This window comes from Pagrus pagrus, assembly GCF_965226575.1.
Source record: "Pagrus pagrus genome assembly, chromosome: 2".
Taxonomy (NCBI): domain Eukaryota; kingdom Metazoa; phylum Chordata; class Actinopteri; order Spariformes; family Sparidae; genus Pagrus; species Pagrus pagrus.
This window is the reverse complement of record NC_140186.1, coordinates 12,186,378-12,206,934: the sequence shown is the minus strand read 5'-3', so window position 1 is coordinate 12,206,934 and position 20,557 is coordinate 12,186,378. Positions and strand designations below refer to the sequence as shown.

The 20,557-nt window shown below is 42.8% G+C and overlaps 1 protein-coding gene across 4 annotated transcripts in view; it reads left to right on the top strand.

Annotated features, from left to right (window-relative positions):
- cntln (centlein, centrosomal protein) overlaps positions 1–20,557 on the top strand; it is an 87,378-nt gene that overhangs the window by 38,896 nt on the left and 27,925 nt on the right. For all 4 annotated transcript variants that reach the window (XR_014623435.1, XM_084364634.1, XM_084364636.1 and 1 more), the window contains 7 exons: positions 4,525–4,625; positions 7,681–7,778; positions 8,725–9,254; positions 13,095–13,149; positions 14,665–14,746; positions 15,070–15,338; positions 19,739–19,960. Coding sequence is in view for 3 of the 4 variants with exons in the window: in XM_084364634.1 (XP_084220760.1) it covers positions 4,525–4,625; positions 7,681–7,778; positions 8,725–9,254; positions 13,095–13,149; positions 14,665–14,746; positions 15,070–15,338; positions 19,739–19,960 (1,357 nt within the window). In the remaining variant the exon portion in view is untranslated. The remainder of the gene's footprint in view (positions 1–4,524; positions 4,626–7,680; positions 7,779–8,724; positions 9,255–13,094; positions 13,150–14,664; positions 14,747–15,069; positions 15,339–19,738; positions 19,961–20,557) is intronic.

Below are 20,557 nucleotides of genomic sequence, written 5' to 3'. Positions count from 1 at the left end.
AACCTGTACGCATTGCACAGGGTGGTCCAAAGTTTGTGTGTCACTACTTGACTGTGGAAAAGTCATGTCATGAAGGTCGCAACGGTTCTTGTGCCGATGAAGCAGTTTGGAGCAGTGTGTTTTGTAACTGGGGCCAGTAAGTTTTTATATTCCATGTGCTTAAGCACCAGAGGGAGGGAACTGCTAACTGCAAAATGGACAGGAAGTTAGCTACAACCACAACAACACATACAGCAGCATTAATAGTACAATCAAAACCAGGGTCCCAGTTAGAAAAAATGGTGTCTACGTGTCACATGGATCAAGTTGAATATGTCGAAAGCACTTCATGTACTGACGCTAGCAATCTCATGATTTCAACTTTCCTTGGTGGTGTGGGACTGCCTCGTAGCTTTCATTATTTAGACAGCAAACATTCCAAGTAAAATAGCCATCTCTCCACATTTAACCAGTTTAGAATATCTCTCAGATGAATGCATGATTGAGATTTCCTTCTGGTTGTATTATATGGCTGGCAAGCAACTACGGACAGGGTGGGCTAGAAAATTCGCAGTGGGATCATTCTATCTGCCTCATTATGCATCTGTCTGCAGCACTCCATGTCCGCGCTTGTTAATTGTTGTTAAAGGTCTGTTGCTAAAAAGAGGCAGGGATTATTTAGGCTCCATAAACAGAATAAACACATGCAGTGCACCCTCAGACTTAAGATGCTATACTCAGACGACATCAAAGCATAAATTAGCTAGCGATTACTGGGGAAAAAGCCTTTGAGATCATTTGCACTGCAGCAGCACTGAGAGCTCTTCTATAGAGTGTGACCATTATGGACTTGAACCTCCCCAGTAAGCGACGTTGACTCTAATTAAGTTTAATAAAGTTTACCCTGATGTTCCTCATATTCCTCCATTTCTGTTCGTTTCATCTTGATTTGCTAAAAGGTATTAGAAGTAATGAGAGTCTTTTGCCCCCTGGACCAGGGCTTAGTTGGAGGAGGGACACATTTGCTCAAACGCACACACACACACACAAACAGAATGTTTTATGCATGTTTTTAAATCAGACAACTAAGGTTTTTCCTTCATTAATTATTTGGTAAATTAATTATTGTGTAAAAAAAAAAAACTTGGTTTACACTTAGTTATTAATTATGATGCAAGCTTCAGTGCGCCAGTCTTAGCTACAGTAGTCTCATAACAAGATGAAATTAGAGCATAAAGAACGCAGTTATTTCAAAGAACTAAGCCTCACACATACAGTAGAGAATGTGGTGGACCTATTTCCTCTCATATTCAAATAGTCATTCACAGTCAAAGTGATTTTTGCTTAGACAAATGTCTTTTTTCTTCCTCATGTTTAATAAATACAACATTATGATATTGTTTTATTTTATATTAGGATACCTTGCGGCATCAACAAGCCGCTTAAACAGGGAATATTGTGGACATCTTAGGTTGTTTCCACCAGTGGTTCTTACATGAATCCCCATTTACCTCTCATCAGTGGCCCGTGGCTGGAGAATCTAACTCTTAAAGACTCATTGTTGCTTCTGCCGCTGCATCGCCCGCAGCTAAAATACAGCATTGAGACATGTAAACTCCACCAGTCACCATTTCTGCTGACAGCAGTGGCTCATCCACCCAAACTCCCTCCATGAACGTACAGCCCTCTAGCCTGAGTTTAACCATAGGGGAATCCCCCTCACACCCCCAAAAACAAGATTCTTTCCCCAGCGATAAAAGTGCCAGAGGTGTTTTCGCTCTCTCACCCTATTCCCTGCTCTTCCTGTGTATTTTTATGTGCCGAGCAAGAAACCAAGAGGAGGCTGGCATGCGAAAGCACAATGGCTGCAGATGATGTTGTGCTGTACACCCTTGTGGATGGAGGCTGGCAGTTTGCGCTCTAAGCTGTGTTAGGTGCAACATAGGTAGAGACGAGATCAAATGACATGGAGTGGATAGCTCAGGGCTGAAGTTCTAGCGCTGCACGAGAGAGAAAATGTTTTCAAAAACGGGGCCAAAAGAGCGGCGTGAGACACAGACTTACATTGCAGACCACATCATTACCAAACATAACACCTGTCTGTTGCCTTTAGTTTGGATTCTGCCAAGAAACTTCTTTTGCTTTTATGCCTGCTGAGTATTATTCTACCTAAGGTGAAGTGGGCAAGTTGAGAGGGAATTGGAAATTGTCCGGCTAGCCTTATTTGATTTATCATCCAGATTTTGAAAAGAGGACTTGAAATGCTCTATAGGAGGCACGGCTGTAGAGAACCTTTTCTCCTCGGTGATAGCTTGAATATGACAGGTAACATGGTTTCATTTCAGATAAGTTGCAGGTTACTGGAGGTAGTCTAACGTAGGGGAAAGGCTTAGGGGGAGACAGCTATAATGTGACGCAGATCACAAGTATAAGCACAAGTATGAGTATAGGCCTTTGATGTTGGGTTATACATGTAGCTCGATGCTACCATAGCTGTTTAGCGTTGCCTAAACATCCTTTTGAATTCTCAAAGATACTCTTTTCCCATCATCAGGACCCCAGTGGGCTCAAAAATAGAAAGCATCTGTTTATCAAATGATTCACTCGCACAAGGAAGCAAAGTGTGAGGTGTGAGACTGTAAGGGGAGATTGAGGCAAACTCCATCCAATAAGACAGTTTTTCCAATTTTTGGATTTTTTTTTAACGTGTCATGAAAAGAAAACTAAAGGTTGTTTAATTAGAATTTTTCACTCAATTAACCAAAAAGCTTCTGTGTCACTACACGAGCCTTGCCAGCTGCCTGATCATTACTGTACATGTGCAATTCTCAACAGACTTGAGAAAGAAGTGAGATGTTTCACTCCTTAGCAACTTCCATCATCTGCTCCAGGAAAAAAACTGTCTCATTTAAAATGTTATTGATTAAGACTTTTAAACCACGTCCTAGCGTCTTCTAGATGTAGTCTGATGTGTATAATCTGCTACTTTCTGCCGCTCTCTGTTAAACTGGCACGTTTTTTGACAAACGTGGCACCCAAGAAAAAAAACAAACATATAAGCAAACTCTCCTCTTGGTAATGGGAAATAAGTCAGTAACCTCTAGTGTCAAAGTAGTTTAATTTTGGTGTAAAAATGGTATATGGCAGATTGGAGCACACACTGTAACAGCTGAGTGTTACTGACTAAGGATCCAATAGTCTTCCATCTCTACAATGTTATGATGTGAAACTCGAGGCCCCCTGGCCAATGAACTCAATCTGCAATCTAATCCCTTCTCCATCCAAGAAAGTATGCTTATCCCTCAACACAACTGAATGTTTTGCATATGAACTTTGGTTTAGCGTCAATACCATCAGCATCCGAAAAGGCATAAAAGAGAAACATGAGATGGAACAAGCTCCCTCCACATACTGCATATTTCAGCTCATTTGTCCCATTAACAGCCTGGACACATAAGGCCAGTGCCGTTGCCTCATCGACTTGAGTTCATTTATGGAGGAAAATCTATAGAGGAGCGACACATATCCATCTGCCTGCTCACCCCCCCTCAGGGAGAGTCATTTGTGTACTTATTTAAGCTGCGGTCAGCCATTAGACCAGGCCTCTGCTGGACTGTGTGGGCTAAAAAGCTAATTACTTTCCTTCCCCTAGCTATGGCGATAACTTTTCCCAAGTCATTTTCTTGGCACATGTATGGAAAAATCTCTTGGTTGATCTCGCAAAATTAGATTGGTTGGAACAAGTGTCTGGTTTTAGTTAATTGCCATTATGCTCATCATAGTTCACCACAGCCACAAATGCCCTGTTACTCCTCAAACACTTCAGAGTGTATCACGCATGCTGCACTCGCTGCATGCCTTAAGAAGTCAGTCAGCATGAAGACCTACTGTTGTAATGAGGTTAACTGAGGGAAGAATGCCACTACAGTAGCAGGAGCTTGTTTCTAGTGTTTCTCTCTGACTCTGTGGAGCAGAGGGGAGGGAAATTAGGTGTGTGTTTCAGGTGTGGTTGTCTCAGTGGGCTCGTGTGTATCCTCAGTAGACTTCAGTTGGGGTCCTAATAATAACTTGAAAGTGCAAAGTCTCGAGCATGGCTCCACGTAATTAGCCTTTAGCAGGAATCAAGCTAATTGCAGAGAGGTAATTGTGCACACTTCCCAGTCTCTGTTTGTCTGTTACACACACAGAGACGCACACTGTACTTCCCTACCTTGGCGTTTCATGTTGCTTGTCACTTTGATTTCCAGATGAATTAAAAAGCATTTTAATTAGTTGATTTCTTCACGTTGTCGTCTTTTCTGTTGGGAAGAGAAAGCCAGTGCATGAGATTTAAAAAAAAAAAAAAAAAGTTTCTACTATAATTGAGTCCACAGTGGAATCCAGAGAGATGTTTGTGGAGATTTAAAAAGATACTCATTATACTGTACAATGCGTGTGTTTGTAGTGGTTTCATATTTCTTTTTGTTTTTCCATTCATATTTGAGGAAGGATAGATTTGACGTAAGAGCTGTGTGAAGGAGAGTTTTTTCTTCTGTGTGACTGCAGAGCCGGCCTGGAGGAGGAGCTGGACATGCTGCGAGTCCAGGCTGCCATGGACCGAGCCACAGTGAAGGAGCTCCACCTGTGTCTTGCTAATGAACACCAAGGTGAACCCTTTTTTTCTTTTATATTGGGAAAGTGTTATGGGGACTTGAAAATAACCAGGTGAAAATGTTCCAACTACAAAGCTAGGAATCTGTCTGAATGTCATTCACATATCTCCAGCACCGTTTAACCAATCTACTTCACACTTGACAGCTTTGTTGCTGGGGACCCAAGGAAGAATGGTGTTGAATTTGGTGCAATTCGGACATGCAACATGTTTAATATTAATATTTCTGAATAAACAGCCAACACGGCTCTGACAAGCAGTGGGGGTGTGGCTTCAGAGCTCTGGCTTCATGGCTCAGGTGATATCATGGGGAAGCAGACATAAACAAAAAAACAAAATTAGCGTGGTGCAACAGTTTTCTGTGGTAACACGTTACAGTGACAGCAAACGAGAAGCACAGGGTTAAATGAGTCTGGATGAGTGGGGAGACACAGTCAACACAGGTTTTCTATTCTGCATTTCTGTCAACAGTACAATGCTAGCTGACGTTAGAAAGTTTACCGTCGCATGGCAGTACTGTCAGCTCCTCCGGGATGCCGCTCTCATTGGATGTTGTGGTCCAGCTCAGAAAGTAGGGATGTAATCATATATTTTACATCGTAAATATCTAACACGTTTGATTTTTTCGGCATGGCCCAGATGAGTTTGTGAGCAGCATGTTTTGAAAGGGCAGTGCACTAGCTATTTAAAATCACATTTTGTATTAAGTCTTTTTTCTATTTAATTTTTCTTTTCCCTTTCTTTTTTTCCAGAAATATTTTGCCTAAATTTTTATCTTTATTCTTGTATTAATTTTCCTGCATTGCTCTCTACAGTGTTACCCAAGGATGTTGCCACAGGCCTAAAGTAGAAAGTAAAAAGCGCTGCAAGTAGTGGACCTGTAATGGAAAAGTACGCCTGTTTAACATGACAGCACCTTTAAGCTATCCACTTACCTCTGGGCCATGTGTATTAGTGAGTAGAATTAATAAGACGACTCCCAGTGGAATTAATAAGACAACTCAATTAAGACTTGATCAACTCCTTGCAAATTGATTGGGAGATCAAGTCGTGTTCATCTTGTCTGCATATATCATTCCCAATGTTAAAATGCACATCACTTTTAATCCAATCTGCAACCTTTTGTCAGACACTGACCACCTCAACCGCTGGACTTAATTAACTGGTTCAATAACAAATCTGTCCTGGATCACTTTCATTTTCTTCACAACCGATGATGGCGTCTGTTGGACATGCAAGTATGTGATTTAAAGGATGGCACTAATTAAAATAGTGGATCCACTCCTATTGACAGTCTTGTCAGGAATACAAGGAAATAAACGCCTTCAAAAGGACGGAGTTTTACATCTTGTCAGACAAATAATTACTAAATATAAATGCTACACAAAAGAGTATCTGTTCTCATCTTTTGTGTTATCATGTGTTATCAGATTATTTTCTAGTTTCTATCAAGTAGAATTCACTCTAGTTTAAAGCTTAGGGCAGTACTGTATATGGCTAGCCTCACAAAAATGTTGGTTGCCTGATTTTAATACTCTTTAAAGTGAAACAAAAGCCTCGAGAGTGAATTCACACAATGTGTTCCCCAGTTTAGCGGGTTAGGGTATGTATTATTTACATCTGGATTAAAACCAATTTGTTTAGAGTCAGTAGGAAGTAAACTCAACATTATTTAGAAAAAAATTGTGACTGGCCACAGCATGTGCTCCTGAAGAACCTCTGTGACCCGATCAAAGGGATGGAGGGTTGAAGCTCTCACGCCACGATCACACTAACGAAAGGCAGCAGATGAAAGGAGCAGGGCCTTTGTGCTGCAGCCCATGAGGAGACGTGGGAGGGACGTTAATATATGCCGCAGTGCCAGGACCTCCTCCAACAGTGGGTGACTAGGGAGCCACCACGTCTTCTTATCAAGGTAGTGCTGAGGTGCCAACTCCCAAGCCACCAGCACCGGAGCTGGATAATTGTCTCCCAACCTGGTTATGTATCCAGCGAACCCGGCAGCCCTCCTGTCCTATTTGGTGCTCTGTCTGATTGAATGTGACATGCTGGGGAGACAAAAGAGCAGGCTAATTCAAAGTAACAAACTTCCCTGGGCAAAGCGTCAAATGCAAAGCAAGGGAGCAGCAGCCCCTCACAACATAACCCTCTCTCTTCTTGCTCGCTCCTTCTATGGCCTCTTTTTCCAGCTCACTCTCCACAAGATCAACTGACCTGAAAAGTCAAGGTCCTGAATATTTAATGTTTCCTGCCTCATTGTACAAATTATTTTGGTCATCCTGTCGTGAATGTTTAACAGGAAAGAATGAAAGGCAGAAAGTTTTATATTGTTTTGTGTTGCCCTTTGCATCTCGGGAAGCAGTGAAAAGATTGCTACTTTTGCGGGTGTTTACTGTATGTCAAACAGGGACACTGTGAGGCTTGTTGGATTGTGTATGCGCACATGAATATGTGTGCGTCAAATCCCCAAGCTCTTTGACTCCTGCATGCATTCTGTTGTTATCATAAAGCCTAAATCATATGTTTGCCAAGGCCACTATTGAAGTTCTCAGAATAAAGCAGCATGTTAGTCTGCGGAGATTAGTTGTCCATTGGGGAAACATAGTGGACTACAAAGCAGTGCGGCCTGGGGCTGTGTGTTCACAAGGGATTCAAGCACTTCTCTTCGTTTGTTTAAGATCCCTAGAGAGAGGTTGCACATAGCATGTACCAGTGTACGCTTTTGAACACTGTTTTCCTATTTCCGCGTGGACTACTAAATAAAACACCTTTCTGTTAATAGGGAGGGAAAAAGGCTATTTGATAAGGTTTAAGAAACAGGAGGTGGGTTTTAGCTGTGAATCTCAAGGCCCTATGAAAACAGCATTAGTGAATCTGAGGTCCTTCTGATTTGACTGACAAAAGAAAAAAGAAAGAAACTGGACCTTGGGAAGGAAATTAGACCTTAGTAATGCTAATTGATTTAATGTACCCTCTTTTTTTATCATTCTATTGATTGAGCCTGCGTTTGACACATCATGTCACAATAACGAGCTTTGTTCCCTTTGCAGGACTGATTCACAAAGTGGTAGAGGAGCGCCAGGTCAAAAGCAGCACTCCGAAAAAGCTTTCTGTTTCTTCAGAGTGGATGGAACAGTCATTTAAAAAGGTACAGCACTATGCCATCGTTAAGTGTTCTTTGTCATTGCCAATGAAAGAAACCCGACAGAGGCATAACTGAGCACAATGCCAATTTGGTTTTGCTCTATCAAGAATGATTCAAAGGTGTTCTCACTCCTCGGAGAATTGATCATTTAGTCATTTCCGAGTTGAGTGTCAGCTAGGAAATGGTTTTACCATAAGAAAAAAAAAAGAAAAAAATAGGGGTAGCTGTGACTGTAATAACTGTATTAATCCTGAAAAACAGCAGATAATTTATCATAAATTTTGCATCAGAGCTGTCAGTTTGTTCCACATGTTTATGCACACATGCTTTTAAAACCCTTGCTTGCATGAGTTTACATGTTGCCCCCCTTCTGCATTCATGGCAGTGAATCATCAAGAGTGGGGATAGCCATCTAATTTTGTTTGAAAGGTACCAGGCCTCACCAGCGGGCAGAGTGAGATCCAAATAAAAGGAAAAAAATGCCTGGAGGCACAAACCCAGCAGGCATCCACTGTTCTCTTAAACAGTCTGCACCAAAGATCTAACAAATGGACTAAGTGCTGCTGGTTGCTGCCTAGTTAGGGGTGATCAGGGTAAGGGGGTGCCAGTCAGCTGTCCATAGCCTTGCCAGGCTGGGGAGTTGTGGTGCTGCTTCCCTCATTGGTTCAGCATATATGCATTGGCACATGCACCCTTGAGTAAATGTCTGGAGAGGGAAACCACTGTGTGCATGCTACCACACGCAGGTCAAATCAGAAACTGGAATCCCTCATTTATATTTTCACTTATAACATAGACTGTAGAGCAACAACAGGGTCAACTCAGGCTTTGAATGTTCTTTTTACAAGCAATGCAAGAGCAGCGTGATCAGAAGTTTTTACGGTAAACGACAGATATGCAAGGGAAAAAATGTTGTACTGCTGAGACCCTGTATCTCTGATTCCTTCAGATTGAACAGCTGGAGCGAAGGATGATGTCCCTAGAGGAGGAGACAGAGAGGCTGAGGGAAGAGAAAGAGCAGCTACTTGAGGCCAAGGAAGACTTGGCCCACAACTGCTGCCGACTCAAAGCCTCCCTGGATCACCTGCGAACCCAGGAAGCTGTACGTGAAGAGGCAGCCCAGGCCCAGGCCATGGCCCAGGCGGAGCGGCATGGCAGTGAGATCATGGCTCTTGAAGCCCGGCTGGCTGTCTCTCAGAAAGACACTACCAAGCTTCATCATCAGCTGCTGAAGCTGAGACAGGAGCTAGGGATCCTCAGGGCAGCCAGGGACTTCTATAAGAACCGTGCAGCAGGACCAGCGCGGCCAGGCGGGATCTCTGGCAACATTAGCAGCAAGGTCAAATTCAAAACAACCAGACTCAGAGGTCCGCTACACCAGCGCAGCCACCGAACAGTCAGCCCCAATCAAGCCATCAGCTGGCAAGGCCGCAGCCAGAGTCCCACTAAGGACGAGTGGGAGGATATGAGCGCAGATAGGTAATGATACACACACACACACAGATGCACTTATTCTCACTGCCTGCCTCCTCATTATTTTTAGGTGGTTGGAGTGTTGAGGGTGGGCTGGCTGAATTGCGGGGGGGGCACGCAGCATCGAGGGGACAACGTGCATATGCAAAGCGTAAGCAAATGGGTGATTGAATTTCATCGTCTGTCTAGTTGGTATTCAGGAGCCAAAAGAAGAATGCGAGCAAGAATGATAGAGAGAAGGAGAGAGGAGGGGGAAACTACTGTCAGATCCTTTGAAATATCCTGGGACGCCTTGCTTGGAGCTTATTGACTGAAATTTGCATGCAAAATTAGCCACCTCTCCACACAAAGTTGAACCAGTGCCAGAAAAGCCCAGGGATAAGGGGGCTGCCGAAGCCTTGATACCTTCCAGTGATGCCATTTTCATGCACTAGTCACGCTACCCCGAAATTGACAGTTTGGCAGTTTGATTTAATTTACTGGTCCTTTGCATATTCACTAACCCCCCCCTGACAGCGCTAAGGATCCCCCTGCAAGTACCAGGCCCCCACACCCACCTCCTCCTCCAGCCATACAAACACACACACACATACAACCGTACATGCACAGAAGCTAACCCCACCTAGTGTGTGTAGTCATGTTGGCTATCTTGTGGCATGTCAATTCACAAATGTGTGTGTGTGCTACTCCTATTTCCTCCAGCCACCCCTTAACCCCTTCCTAACACACACGCATACACGCACACGCACGCACACGCACACACACACACACACACACACACACACACACACACACACACACACACACACACACACACACACGCACACACACACACACACACACTTCCTTTCCATCTTACCCGCCCTCCTCTCTCCTCTCCTCTCCTCGCCTTAATTTAGTTAGATAAATTTTGAATGACCCTACTCGGCTCAGTACCAGATGTCTACAAGCTGTTTAACACCCTCTAAATTAAGAACCATCGACAGTAATTATTTCATGTATGTTTTATGCAAAAAAGCCACTGAGCCGACATTTGTTGAGTGATGGTCGGAATGATTTGATTTCAAACACTCAGAGCTATCGCCGATATTTATTCCCCTTCACTTTCTCTCCCTGTATGCCTCTCTCTATCCGCTCTCGCCTACTAACTCGCCATCTCTTCACCAACTAATTCATCAGGCTGTAATCCACCCCATCTCTATCCACATGAGGCCGTTTAACAGGGACTGGGTGCAGCTATGCCCTGCTTTCCTAATGCCTCTCCATGTGGCTAATAAGCAGCAGTCTAATATACGCTTTTACCTGAGAGGAGGATCTAAGTGGATTTGTGAAGAAGGGGTCTAAACTGAGATGTTGTCTTATTTAAGCACCTGTCGACTGATTTGTTACTGTAAAGCCTTCTGCGTCTCTTATCACGCAGCGGTCTTCTTCAGCAATATGCCTGGCCAGCACTGCTGGAAATACAGTATTTCTGCCTAAGGAGGTTTGGCTTAAATAGTGCCAAATAAAGATGTCAGACTCGTTAAAGCTACTGACAAGTCTTTGTTTTTTCCCCCCCTCCTTTTTATCGCTGCCTCTGGCTCCCTCTCTCAAGTTTTGAGCCGCTGGAGGCAGCTGACCATTTTGAGCAGATCAGCAGTTTTGTTAGAGAGCAGGACAGAATGGGAGCAGGGGGGCTTGTTCAGAATCGTATTGGATTGTTCTGTTAATAGGAATATGATTGTGTTTACATGTTTAATATGTTCTTAATAACTGCACTACATTACATATGAGTGACAGATCATTGATAAGGAAAGGAAAAAACTGCATAAAATATCTCGGCCGGGTTCAGTGGTTCCCCTCATAAATATGGATGCGTGCAATAAGTCGACTAGTCCAGTGGGTCTCAAACTTTTTCACCTCAAGGACCCCTAAGCGGACACAAATTAGACCACAGACCCCCATTTGATGAGATTTTGTCCCAGGGTCCCCCATCCGATGAGAAATACAGGAAGTATATGAAACTCATGACCAAAATAGTTACACATTCTTTCATTATGTCACAAATAGATTGAATTAAAGTGAGAATAAATTAGAGTTGCACGATTACATATCGTCCCTATAAATTATCATGTAATAAATTCTCAGCCCAATATTAGGAAATGTATATTATTGGTTATTTATCGTATCAGTGAAATTATAGCCGATAAATATTGTCTGATGTCGTATGTAGCAGTAAGCACCTTTACAGTTGGTTTGCAGTCTGCCAATAAACACAGAGAAGACGAGAAAAAGCACAAGAGCAGCACACAATACATGTCGCTTAATGGTTGTGAGAAGAGTGAAAAAGTCTACAAGTTTCAACACAAATTACCAATAAAACCCACAAATCATCTATCTTTGCTCACAAAATCTTGGCCTTCTTGAAAAGAAGTTCCTACCCTAGTCAATTAAATGTTGCTACCCTCACTAGTCGGCACCAGATATGCTTGATGGTTAAACATGTTAATTTATTAATGTATACATTTAAATTCCAGATTTACATAAGTTGCACTGAAATATCATGGCCTCATAGTCCTGAAAAAACAGCATCCGTTACTAATGTTAACAATGTCGGTTAACTGTTGCGGCCAAGATGTAATAAATGTAATATTTTTTGGGTCAGCAAGTTTTACCTTATACTGTAGATTAAATTATGCTCATCTCAATTGATTTTTAGTGTTTTCTTACTTTTAGATTAGCTGACTTGTCTAAGTATAACTTATGTTTAAACATCAGGTAAATGATTCTCTGGACCTCAGCTAGAAGAATATGAAGTACAGCCATTCAAAAGATATTCCTTCATTTGGTGTTTTGACGATGTTGGCGGAGAATGCTCCAATATATCCTATTGGTGTTCAACTAGGATGAGATCTGGTGACTGTGAAGGCACTAGCAAATGATTTATGTCATTTTCATTCTGATCACACCGTTCAGTGACCCCATATGTCGAATATTGAAACACCTTTCATTAATTTGTCATTTTGAATCTGCATATGATGCATACATGTAGAAAGTATAGTAAAAAATAAGAGCGAGATGATTTCAGAATTGTATTCATAAGGCTAAATTTAAGCTAAATTTAGCTGTCTCACCAGCATTTTCATCAACTGCATGTAACCCTGGTCTTATTGGTGGGTGATTAGTGATCCTGAGCAAGTCCCTGTGCCACTTCCAGACCAGGTTTAACCCTAACTAGCCCCCAGCCCCTGTCATGTTCCAGTTAGATCCTCTCTCTGTGGTCTTTACCTCCGCTGCTTCTCCCAGGCCCCACCTTAATAAACCCGCCAGCGTAAATGTCACTGGCTTCCACCTTCACGTCAAAGGTCACTGTCAATAAACCTGTGTGTGTGTGTGTCTGTGTGTCTGTGTGTGTGTGTGTGTGTGTGTGTGTGTGTGTGTGTGTGTGTGTGTGTGTGTGTGTGTGTGCATGTGTGTGTGTCTGGAAGCCCTTACCGTGTGTCCATCAGATGCAACTTTGCTTGGCTCCGCTCAGCCGTGCCTCTCACACACGTCTGTCACACACAGAGGGCTAATGAAGGCCACAGCCGCTCTCATACATGTTGATGCATTCACCATCAGCACCACACACTGCAGCTTTTCACTTAATTTACACCCACATTTACACTTCCAGCTCAGAAATTGGATGGGACATTGATTTTCTGTTGGAAGGAGGGTGGGGGGGCGAAATGCACATATTTTTTCTTGATGTCAACTAAATCAACCATAAAAGGTAAATTGGATTTTTGTCCAATGGTGGTACTTTCAGAACCAGGGTTGTGGGTTCAACTTCTGGACTGTAATCACCCTTCTCACTTTTCTCTGCAGTGACAGTGGAGAAGAGTACGTGGACAGTCTCAACAGTGTTCCTGCTAACAGAAAGGTTGGTTTGCTCTCTTCCTTCAATTATGTTCTTAAAATACTGATTCCTGACATCACTCTTGAAGCATAAGCTGTATCAGTGCTATGTAAAGTTGTACTTCGCGATGGTGTTATTATCATTTAATGTTTTTTAAATGGGTTGCAATTTTCCTTAAAAACATTATTGTGATTGTGAATTCATAATTTAATGTTTGTGTCCACCTTTTTTACAAGGTCTGTCAGCCAATATTACAACACCATTGTTACCATGTGGTATCTGTCTTGGTTGTTGTCAGTTAGTTCATTTGTGGAAAAAAAAAAGTTAAATGCTAAGTTCTACAGTGTACACTGAGCACAGGCTACTGTATTGCCCTAGCATTAACTAGTTGGCCTCTTATAAAACGATGTGAGCTGCTCATTCTTTACCATAAAGTCACAAAAATGAACAATCCAACCTGTGCAAAGGAAGCATTTTAATAAGGGTAATGTGATTCATCATCACATGGATGACTATACTGTAAGTGTTCCTGCAACTATTGCATACATGATTACGTGCATGCCAGACAATACATCTTTTAACTAGCCACTCCCTTTGCTCCTACATTCACAAATGCCTCCCTATGTGTGGTTGCCGGTGCTCCTTCTTTTCCCCTCTCCTCTCCACACCATGAAATCAATAGGCCTGGACCTTTGCTCTTGTCCACATCAAACCACTTCACAGCAGGACATGGCAGCTCCAAACCCCAGAGAGATATGTCCGTCAAGAAGAGAGATGAAGAGAGGAAAGAGGGGGACCTTTTAAAGATATCCTGTCTCTCTCTCTTTCTCCTTTCGAGAAGGTGCAGAGGAAGAGCGGGTTGTTGTTGTACATGTAGCCAGGGAGCTGTCAGGGCCCCCCCTACTCTCAAATCCCCTTAAGTTTCCCTGGCTCCAGATCCGCTAAATGTGCCCATCAGTTCCTCCTGGGCTCATCACTATGACAGCCCTGGCCCTTCACGACGTGCTATGTCACAAACCAAAGGGTTCATCTCCCCTCTCCTCTCTGCGAGGCACCGTGTGATCAAACCTGGCACTGATCAAATCCTACCTGACCCTATATACAAAGGAAACAGGCAGAGCAGAAGAAGGGGTGTGGTGGTGGTGGGGGGCTTCTTTGATGTCGCTACAAACGATGGTGCAGTTGGGAGGTGTCACACATACACACAAGCGTACACACTTACGAGTGCAAATGACTCCACACACACACATGCACGTCATACTGTAGGAGTGAATCAGGGCTTTGAGACACTGATTGAACAAAGGCGGCATTTGCAAGCATCTGTCAGGAGTAATATCCGTGCTGAGGAGCATTCAAGTTGAAGTCGCTCAGGTGAATTATTAAAGCGCAGGGTGATTTGTCTTGTCGCGTTAAACTGAGCACTCCCTGTGATCATAGTGTCATTATGAGCTGCGTTTCAGGAAGCACAACATGTCAACCGGTTGTGTTACATTTAACAGCTGCTTTTCATCTCTGTCTCCCACTTTTCTGCTCTTTCAGTCCTACAGGTGTTCACTGATTTCACGCACAAAGGCACCGGCAGCGGAATCTAACAGAAAACAAGCCGACGTTCTGGCCCAAGGTAGCACACTTTGCCTTTTTCACACCCATGCAAAACTACAAAAATCTAATCGACTATTAATTGAAGCAGGAAGAACACTCAATGTATGTACATGCTGTCGATCGGAAACAAGTATTTAAGAAGTTAACAAGCTTTGTTTGTTTTTTTTGTTAGTTTGTGGTTGGTTGGTTATAAATGGAAAATGTTAATCATCACAGTTTTCACTTGCGCATACACAAACACACTTGCATACTCCTGTTAACTCCCAGCAGTGGCTTCTAAATAGGGATTTGTTCTGTGCACTTGTCAACTCTGAGGTGCCTGCTTGTACTTCCTCCTGTTAGACGATGAACAGCATGAGCCCTGGGAGCGAGGGACGAGAGGAGAGAGAAAGAGGTGGAGGAGGAAGAGGATGCTAATGAAGACCCAGCACTGCTCCTCCTCTTCTCTGCAGCAGCGTGTAGAGTCCCTACAGCGTCACATTGACATACTGCGAAGTGCCAGGAAAGATGCTGCGCTTTCAGCCAGCGAGCTGCGAAGGGCCAACGAGAAGATCACGGCGCAGCTCAACTCCCTCACTGAGAAACTCTGCAGCAGCAAGCAGCTCACACAGGTAACTTGGGGAAAAAACAGGGAGATGAGAAAAAGAAGGGGGAGTCAGTTGTAAATATTGGGAAGTTTCTTATTTTTCTGTCTTTGTCTTTCTTTTTGTGGTTCTTTTGTATTTGCTGGGGGCTGAGAGTGCAGCAGTAGCAGGTCCTTTGCCCTTATCATGCTTAATAAGTGTGGCTGACAGGCCTACCCTCGCCTGTGGAGGTCAGCACCATGGAGCAGAAGAGAGGATGAGGATCTCCCTCTCTCTCTCTGTTTTTCTCTCTCTGACTCTGCTGTTGTCTTGTCCCTCTGAATGTTTCAACAAGCCAGTTCTCCACAACAATCTCTGTCACTCGCAGCTACATTTCTCCAAATACGTGCACCTGCGTGCACAGACACACACGAGGTGACTGTTTTTTTATGGAGACCACTGCCACACACCCATTTAGTTATTTAGTATCTGCCTCCAGGTAGGAAACTCTTAGACTTGGTATAGACTATAAATAAAACACCAAGCACTTGTGCCCTAAACAGTATCTTTCCTGTCAGGGCCTCCTTGTACACACCAACATATGAACACACTCACAGATACACACACACCAACATCGAGACAGACACAGTCGTTAATCCGACAGGCAGGAGACTTCTTTTGGGGGAATTCAGACACAGCAGCAGCCAGCGAAGGCCCACTGGACGCCTGATTAGGCACATGTGTCTGTATATTTGGTGTGTAGAATGGTACACATACAGTGTATTGGACTTGTACACACAGGTCAGAGTGCAGCCCTCATAGTGTTGCTACCTAGGAAGTGGCCCTTGTGCTCCCACCCAGGATTCTGATTGCCGAGGCCCAACGAGACCTTAGACTCAGACACAGCAGTAAAGGCACAGGTGCACGCACGCACACACATACACAAACACGCACTGCTGCGTGAATGAGTGGACAGAGAGGGAATTGTTGTCTTCCTGTTTGTTTCCTCTTCCCTCCTGCAGTATTAATGCCACTCCACCAGAGAAAGTCAGAGCCGACTGACTGGCCAAAGCCGGGTCTTGTTGCCCTCTCTGGAAAGGGCAAGAGGTGATGGACTTTGGGCTTGTTCCAGCCGGTCCTGGCCAACTCTCCAACTAAAACTCTCAGCTTGTAATTGGCTTAGGACAGCCTCCACAGGGGCCATCATGTGAGAAGTAGCATGGCAGTTTCACAGAAACTTGTTTGTGTTGCTGTGTCTCCTGATCCTTCAGCCATTCTGTCCTTGCCTTGCTGCTTCCTTCCTTACCTCCTTCCATCATTAAGTCTTATTTCCTTATTCCTTCTTTTCCTACTTGCTTTTCTCTTTGTTCTCTTTTCATTTACCATCCCCTTGAGTTTGGATTTAGAATTTCTAAATGTCTTAATAACTGCATTTTAATAGCTGCTATTTAAACACTATTTTGCTGCTCTTAAATCTGTAACATGAGAGAGGAATAGACCTGCAGTGTAGAGGTATAAAATGACTTGTCATGCTGCACTTAGCTCTCCATGTTCTAGCCTAAGATGTCTTTATCAGCAACATAATGTAACCCTCAGACCTGCAGTTCAGAAATTTGTGACTTATTTTTTTTACTTTCTTGATGATTCCTATTTATTACAACTTGGGTCTTTTGTTTACACCTGTCAAAGTTAAGCCAAGTAATTTGAACATGGAAATATCAAAGTCCAGTCCAGTGTAGCAAATAATACAGGTAGTCAGAAGATGGTACTCTTTGTAAACAACCAGCACTTTAGCCGACCATTATCTGAACCACTTTATTCAGAGGTAAAATCAAAAGCGAGTGCCCGGCAGTGTCAGTAATGATCCCTCATTGCACTGGGAAACTTTAGCACTCATATCTACGGCGAGTGCTTTAGGGCAAAGTTGAATCAGAAAGTCAGTCTGTGATCTGTGATAGATGTTTACAACGTTCGCCTCGTTTTCTCTTTCAAATAAGTTTGTCTAACCTGGAGGTTTGTTAAAACCTGTCTGATTGTCTGACCAACCATTTCTGTTTCTCACCCTGTCTGACTTTTAGTGATGTTGTCATATTCCAAGATATCAACAAGGGCTGCGTGATATGGTAAAAAATGTCTTCTGTAAAAGATCTGTAGCTCATCATCTGTTGAGTTGTATCTGTTGTATCTCAACATCTGTAAAAGTTGTTTTTACAGATGTTGCAACTGCGATTTGATTTATGATAAGTGGGACTGATCATTTTTGCATTACAATTTTCCTTTTCACTGTGTCCCAAAAAAACATGTTTTCTTACATCCGGAGCACAAGATTTATGGGCAAGGACATCTCTGCAGCACTACAGTAATTCATTATAATGCTGTTTTGCTGCATGTTTATTACTAATACCTTTATTTGAAAAAAATGCAGCTTCGTTCAATTTGGACATTGCACTTGGCCATATTGCGATTTTAATAATACTTCAATAAAGTCTGAGATAAAGGAATATGGCAACTCTTTCTAGATCTTAATGTAATGATCGCTGATAGAAATAATGGCCAGAAATGACGAAAATAAGACTCAAGTTGTAATAACCTGGAATTATCCCTTAAGGTGACATAAGAAGCTTAAAAAAACTCAGGTGACAGGTGAAGCGTACTCTCTTAATTCTACAAAGTCTAACTCCTGACAAAATGTGCTCGTCACGCGTATCATCCAAATACAGGATCATTTGTTCGTTTGGATTATCTACCTCACTCAGTCATTACCTCCCCCATTTACTTCACTTTGCGGTGTACTGTGACATCCCTTCCCAAATTTCCCAGTCTTATCTCTATACGTGTGGAGTGTCCTACCCTCCTCTAACATGTAAGGGGCTGGGATTATCACAGGATTAGGGGGTGCAACAGACATAACTGACTGAACTGAAAAAGCTACAGACATCATTTGAATTTTAATGATAGTTGGGTTACAGATCACATGAAAAGTCTGGCCAACAGGATGAATACAAAGTGTTTCGAAGAACTAGACTTGGGCCTGTGTTTCTGTTGATTTATGTTGATACATTTACTTTGATTTTTGCATGTGTGCATGTGTGGCTATTTCAGCAGCCTCCGTTTCCTTATTTATCCTGCTAATGATTGGGTATCACTTGGAGCAGCATCAGTGAGACCACTGCTCAGATGGGGGAGAGAGGTGTCCTCTGTTCCAGCCTAATGGACGACAAGTACATCAGTCTTTGTCAGTGTCATCTCTCACCAGGGCTGAAAATGGCCTGTGAAATCAAAGCCTGTCTTACAGGAAGTGTCATCAATGCCACTCTTAATTCGTGCACCACTGCCACTGCTTTTCATTCTCTACTCCTCCCACTCTCTCTCCCTCTACAACTCCAATGTTTCTCATTCACCCCTCCTCCCTGGGGATATGGCATGTGCGTCTTCAACAGAGCAGAGGAAACCTAAAACAAGAGGGATTCTATTAAAAGGTGTCAGCCAGCAACCAGATATCAATAACCTCCATGTATGCAGAGCAGAGCGCAAACCCTTGGGAATCTGCGGTTTCACTTGGGTGTGTGTGCGTGTGTGTCCCAGCATTTACCCCACGCGTGCAGTGTACATCTTCATGTATCATGTCTCCTATTTGTGCCATTAAGCATTCTTGATGTTTGAAATGATACCAGATCAGCTAATTGTGGCAGCATTGAGCCAAGACTACAGAGACATGTTTCTGCCCCATATTTTCTTAATAAGCAGACAAAGAGCTTTTTTTGGGTCCACCGCACACGTGTGGTTAAAAGCATCACCTCAGATGTTTGTGTTTAGAATCATTGATACACTGTTCATTGTACATGATCAGCTAGTTTCATAATCGTTCATCACACTAAACCCAACCACTCACCAAATGCTGAACTCCCTCCATCCCAAAGTGCTCTGTGATTCTGCAGGATGGCTTTATTATGCATGCCAATCACAGTGAGAATTAGGCCCTATTGACCGGGCACTGGCATAATCTGTCTCCTAATTAGCATAAAAAAGGAGATTTATCACAGCTGAGATATGATAGCAGAGCCTGCAGCTCTCCTGTGGCTAACGCATACAGTATTTTCCAACGTACTGTGTTTACTTTGTGTCCGCGTTTATCATATTCATGTAATGTGTAATGTGAATTTAAAATAAAGACATGTTTAAGTCAGGATTTTTTTCTTGAAGCAGTAATACACTTTTGCATCTTAAAGTGGGGGAAGCTGGGATTTGGTTTGAGTCAAACTTTTTTGAGTTAATGGCAATTAATTTATTTATGTAGCAGTATATCATGTCTACCATAACTTTTTACCTCTCGACATCCTATAACAAAAATATTGTTTTTTGTAACGGTAGCCAAAACTTTTGTTTTTAGTTGTAGTATCATCATCAGTAGCGTAGCCCACCAATTCCGTCTGTCGCTCAATCTGCAGAAGCTGACCTCTGACCTGGCTGGTATGGAGCAGCAGAAAAAGGTTCTGGAGATGGAGCTGGAGCAGTGGAGGCAGATCACACTCCCCAAACAAACTGCACCAGCACCAGCGGCACCAGTGCACGCCGAGTGCTCCTGCCAGTGCAGGATCCAGCCCGCCCCAGCTAATCCTGACCCCCAGGCCCTGGGGGCTGAGGTCAAACAACTGCAAGCCAAACTTAAGGTTAGTGGTTATAAGTTACAAGTCGAACTCTGGGCTTAATTAATTGCCCTCATGCTTTGTCTTACTGTGCACGCCTTATTAGATAAATCTCTTAATAGGATGATGGTGTTAAGCATCATGTTCATTTCCAATTTTGTGCACTATGAAGCTTGAGTGGATAATACCATCAATAACAAGGACAATTTTGAGAGTATTAATGGTGTTCTGCTCAAAAAATACATTCATGTTTGTTTGTACAAGAAAGTTTATGGAGAAAAGCAAGAAAATATAGTTAATGGATATTCTACATTTCAGTTTGCATTTCCTTTTGGTTGCCTTTTTTCTACTTATGCAGTGTTGGAATACACAAGGGTTTCTGTTTTTTTAGTTGGAAAAAATATTTTCTTGGTATTTTATCAAACATCGATATTTCTGAGTCACTTCAACATCACACTGGCTTTGAGCAGCCCGCAGTCCTTGAGGACTTTAAAAACTCTGAAAGAAACTCCATCAAGGTTTTACTTTCAAATCATGTAGCGTAAAAAAAAAAAAAAAAAACAAATTCTTGAGCCTTTCAATTTTCCCTCAACATCACCTGAAATTGCATGTGATTTCGAC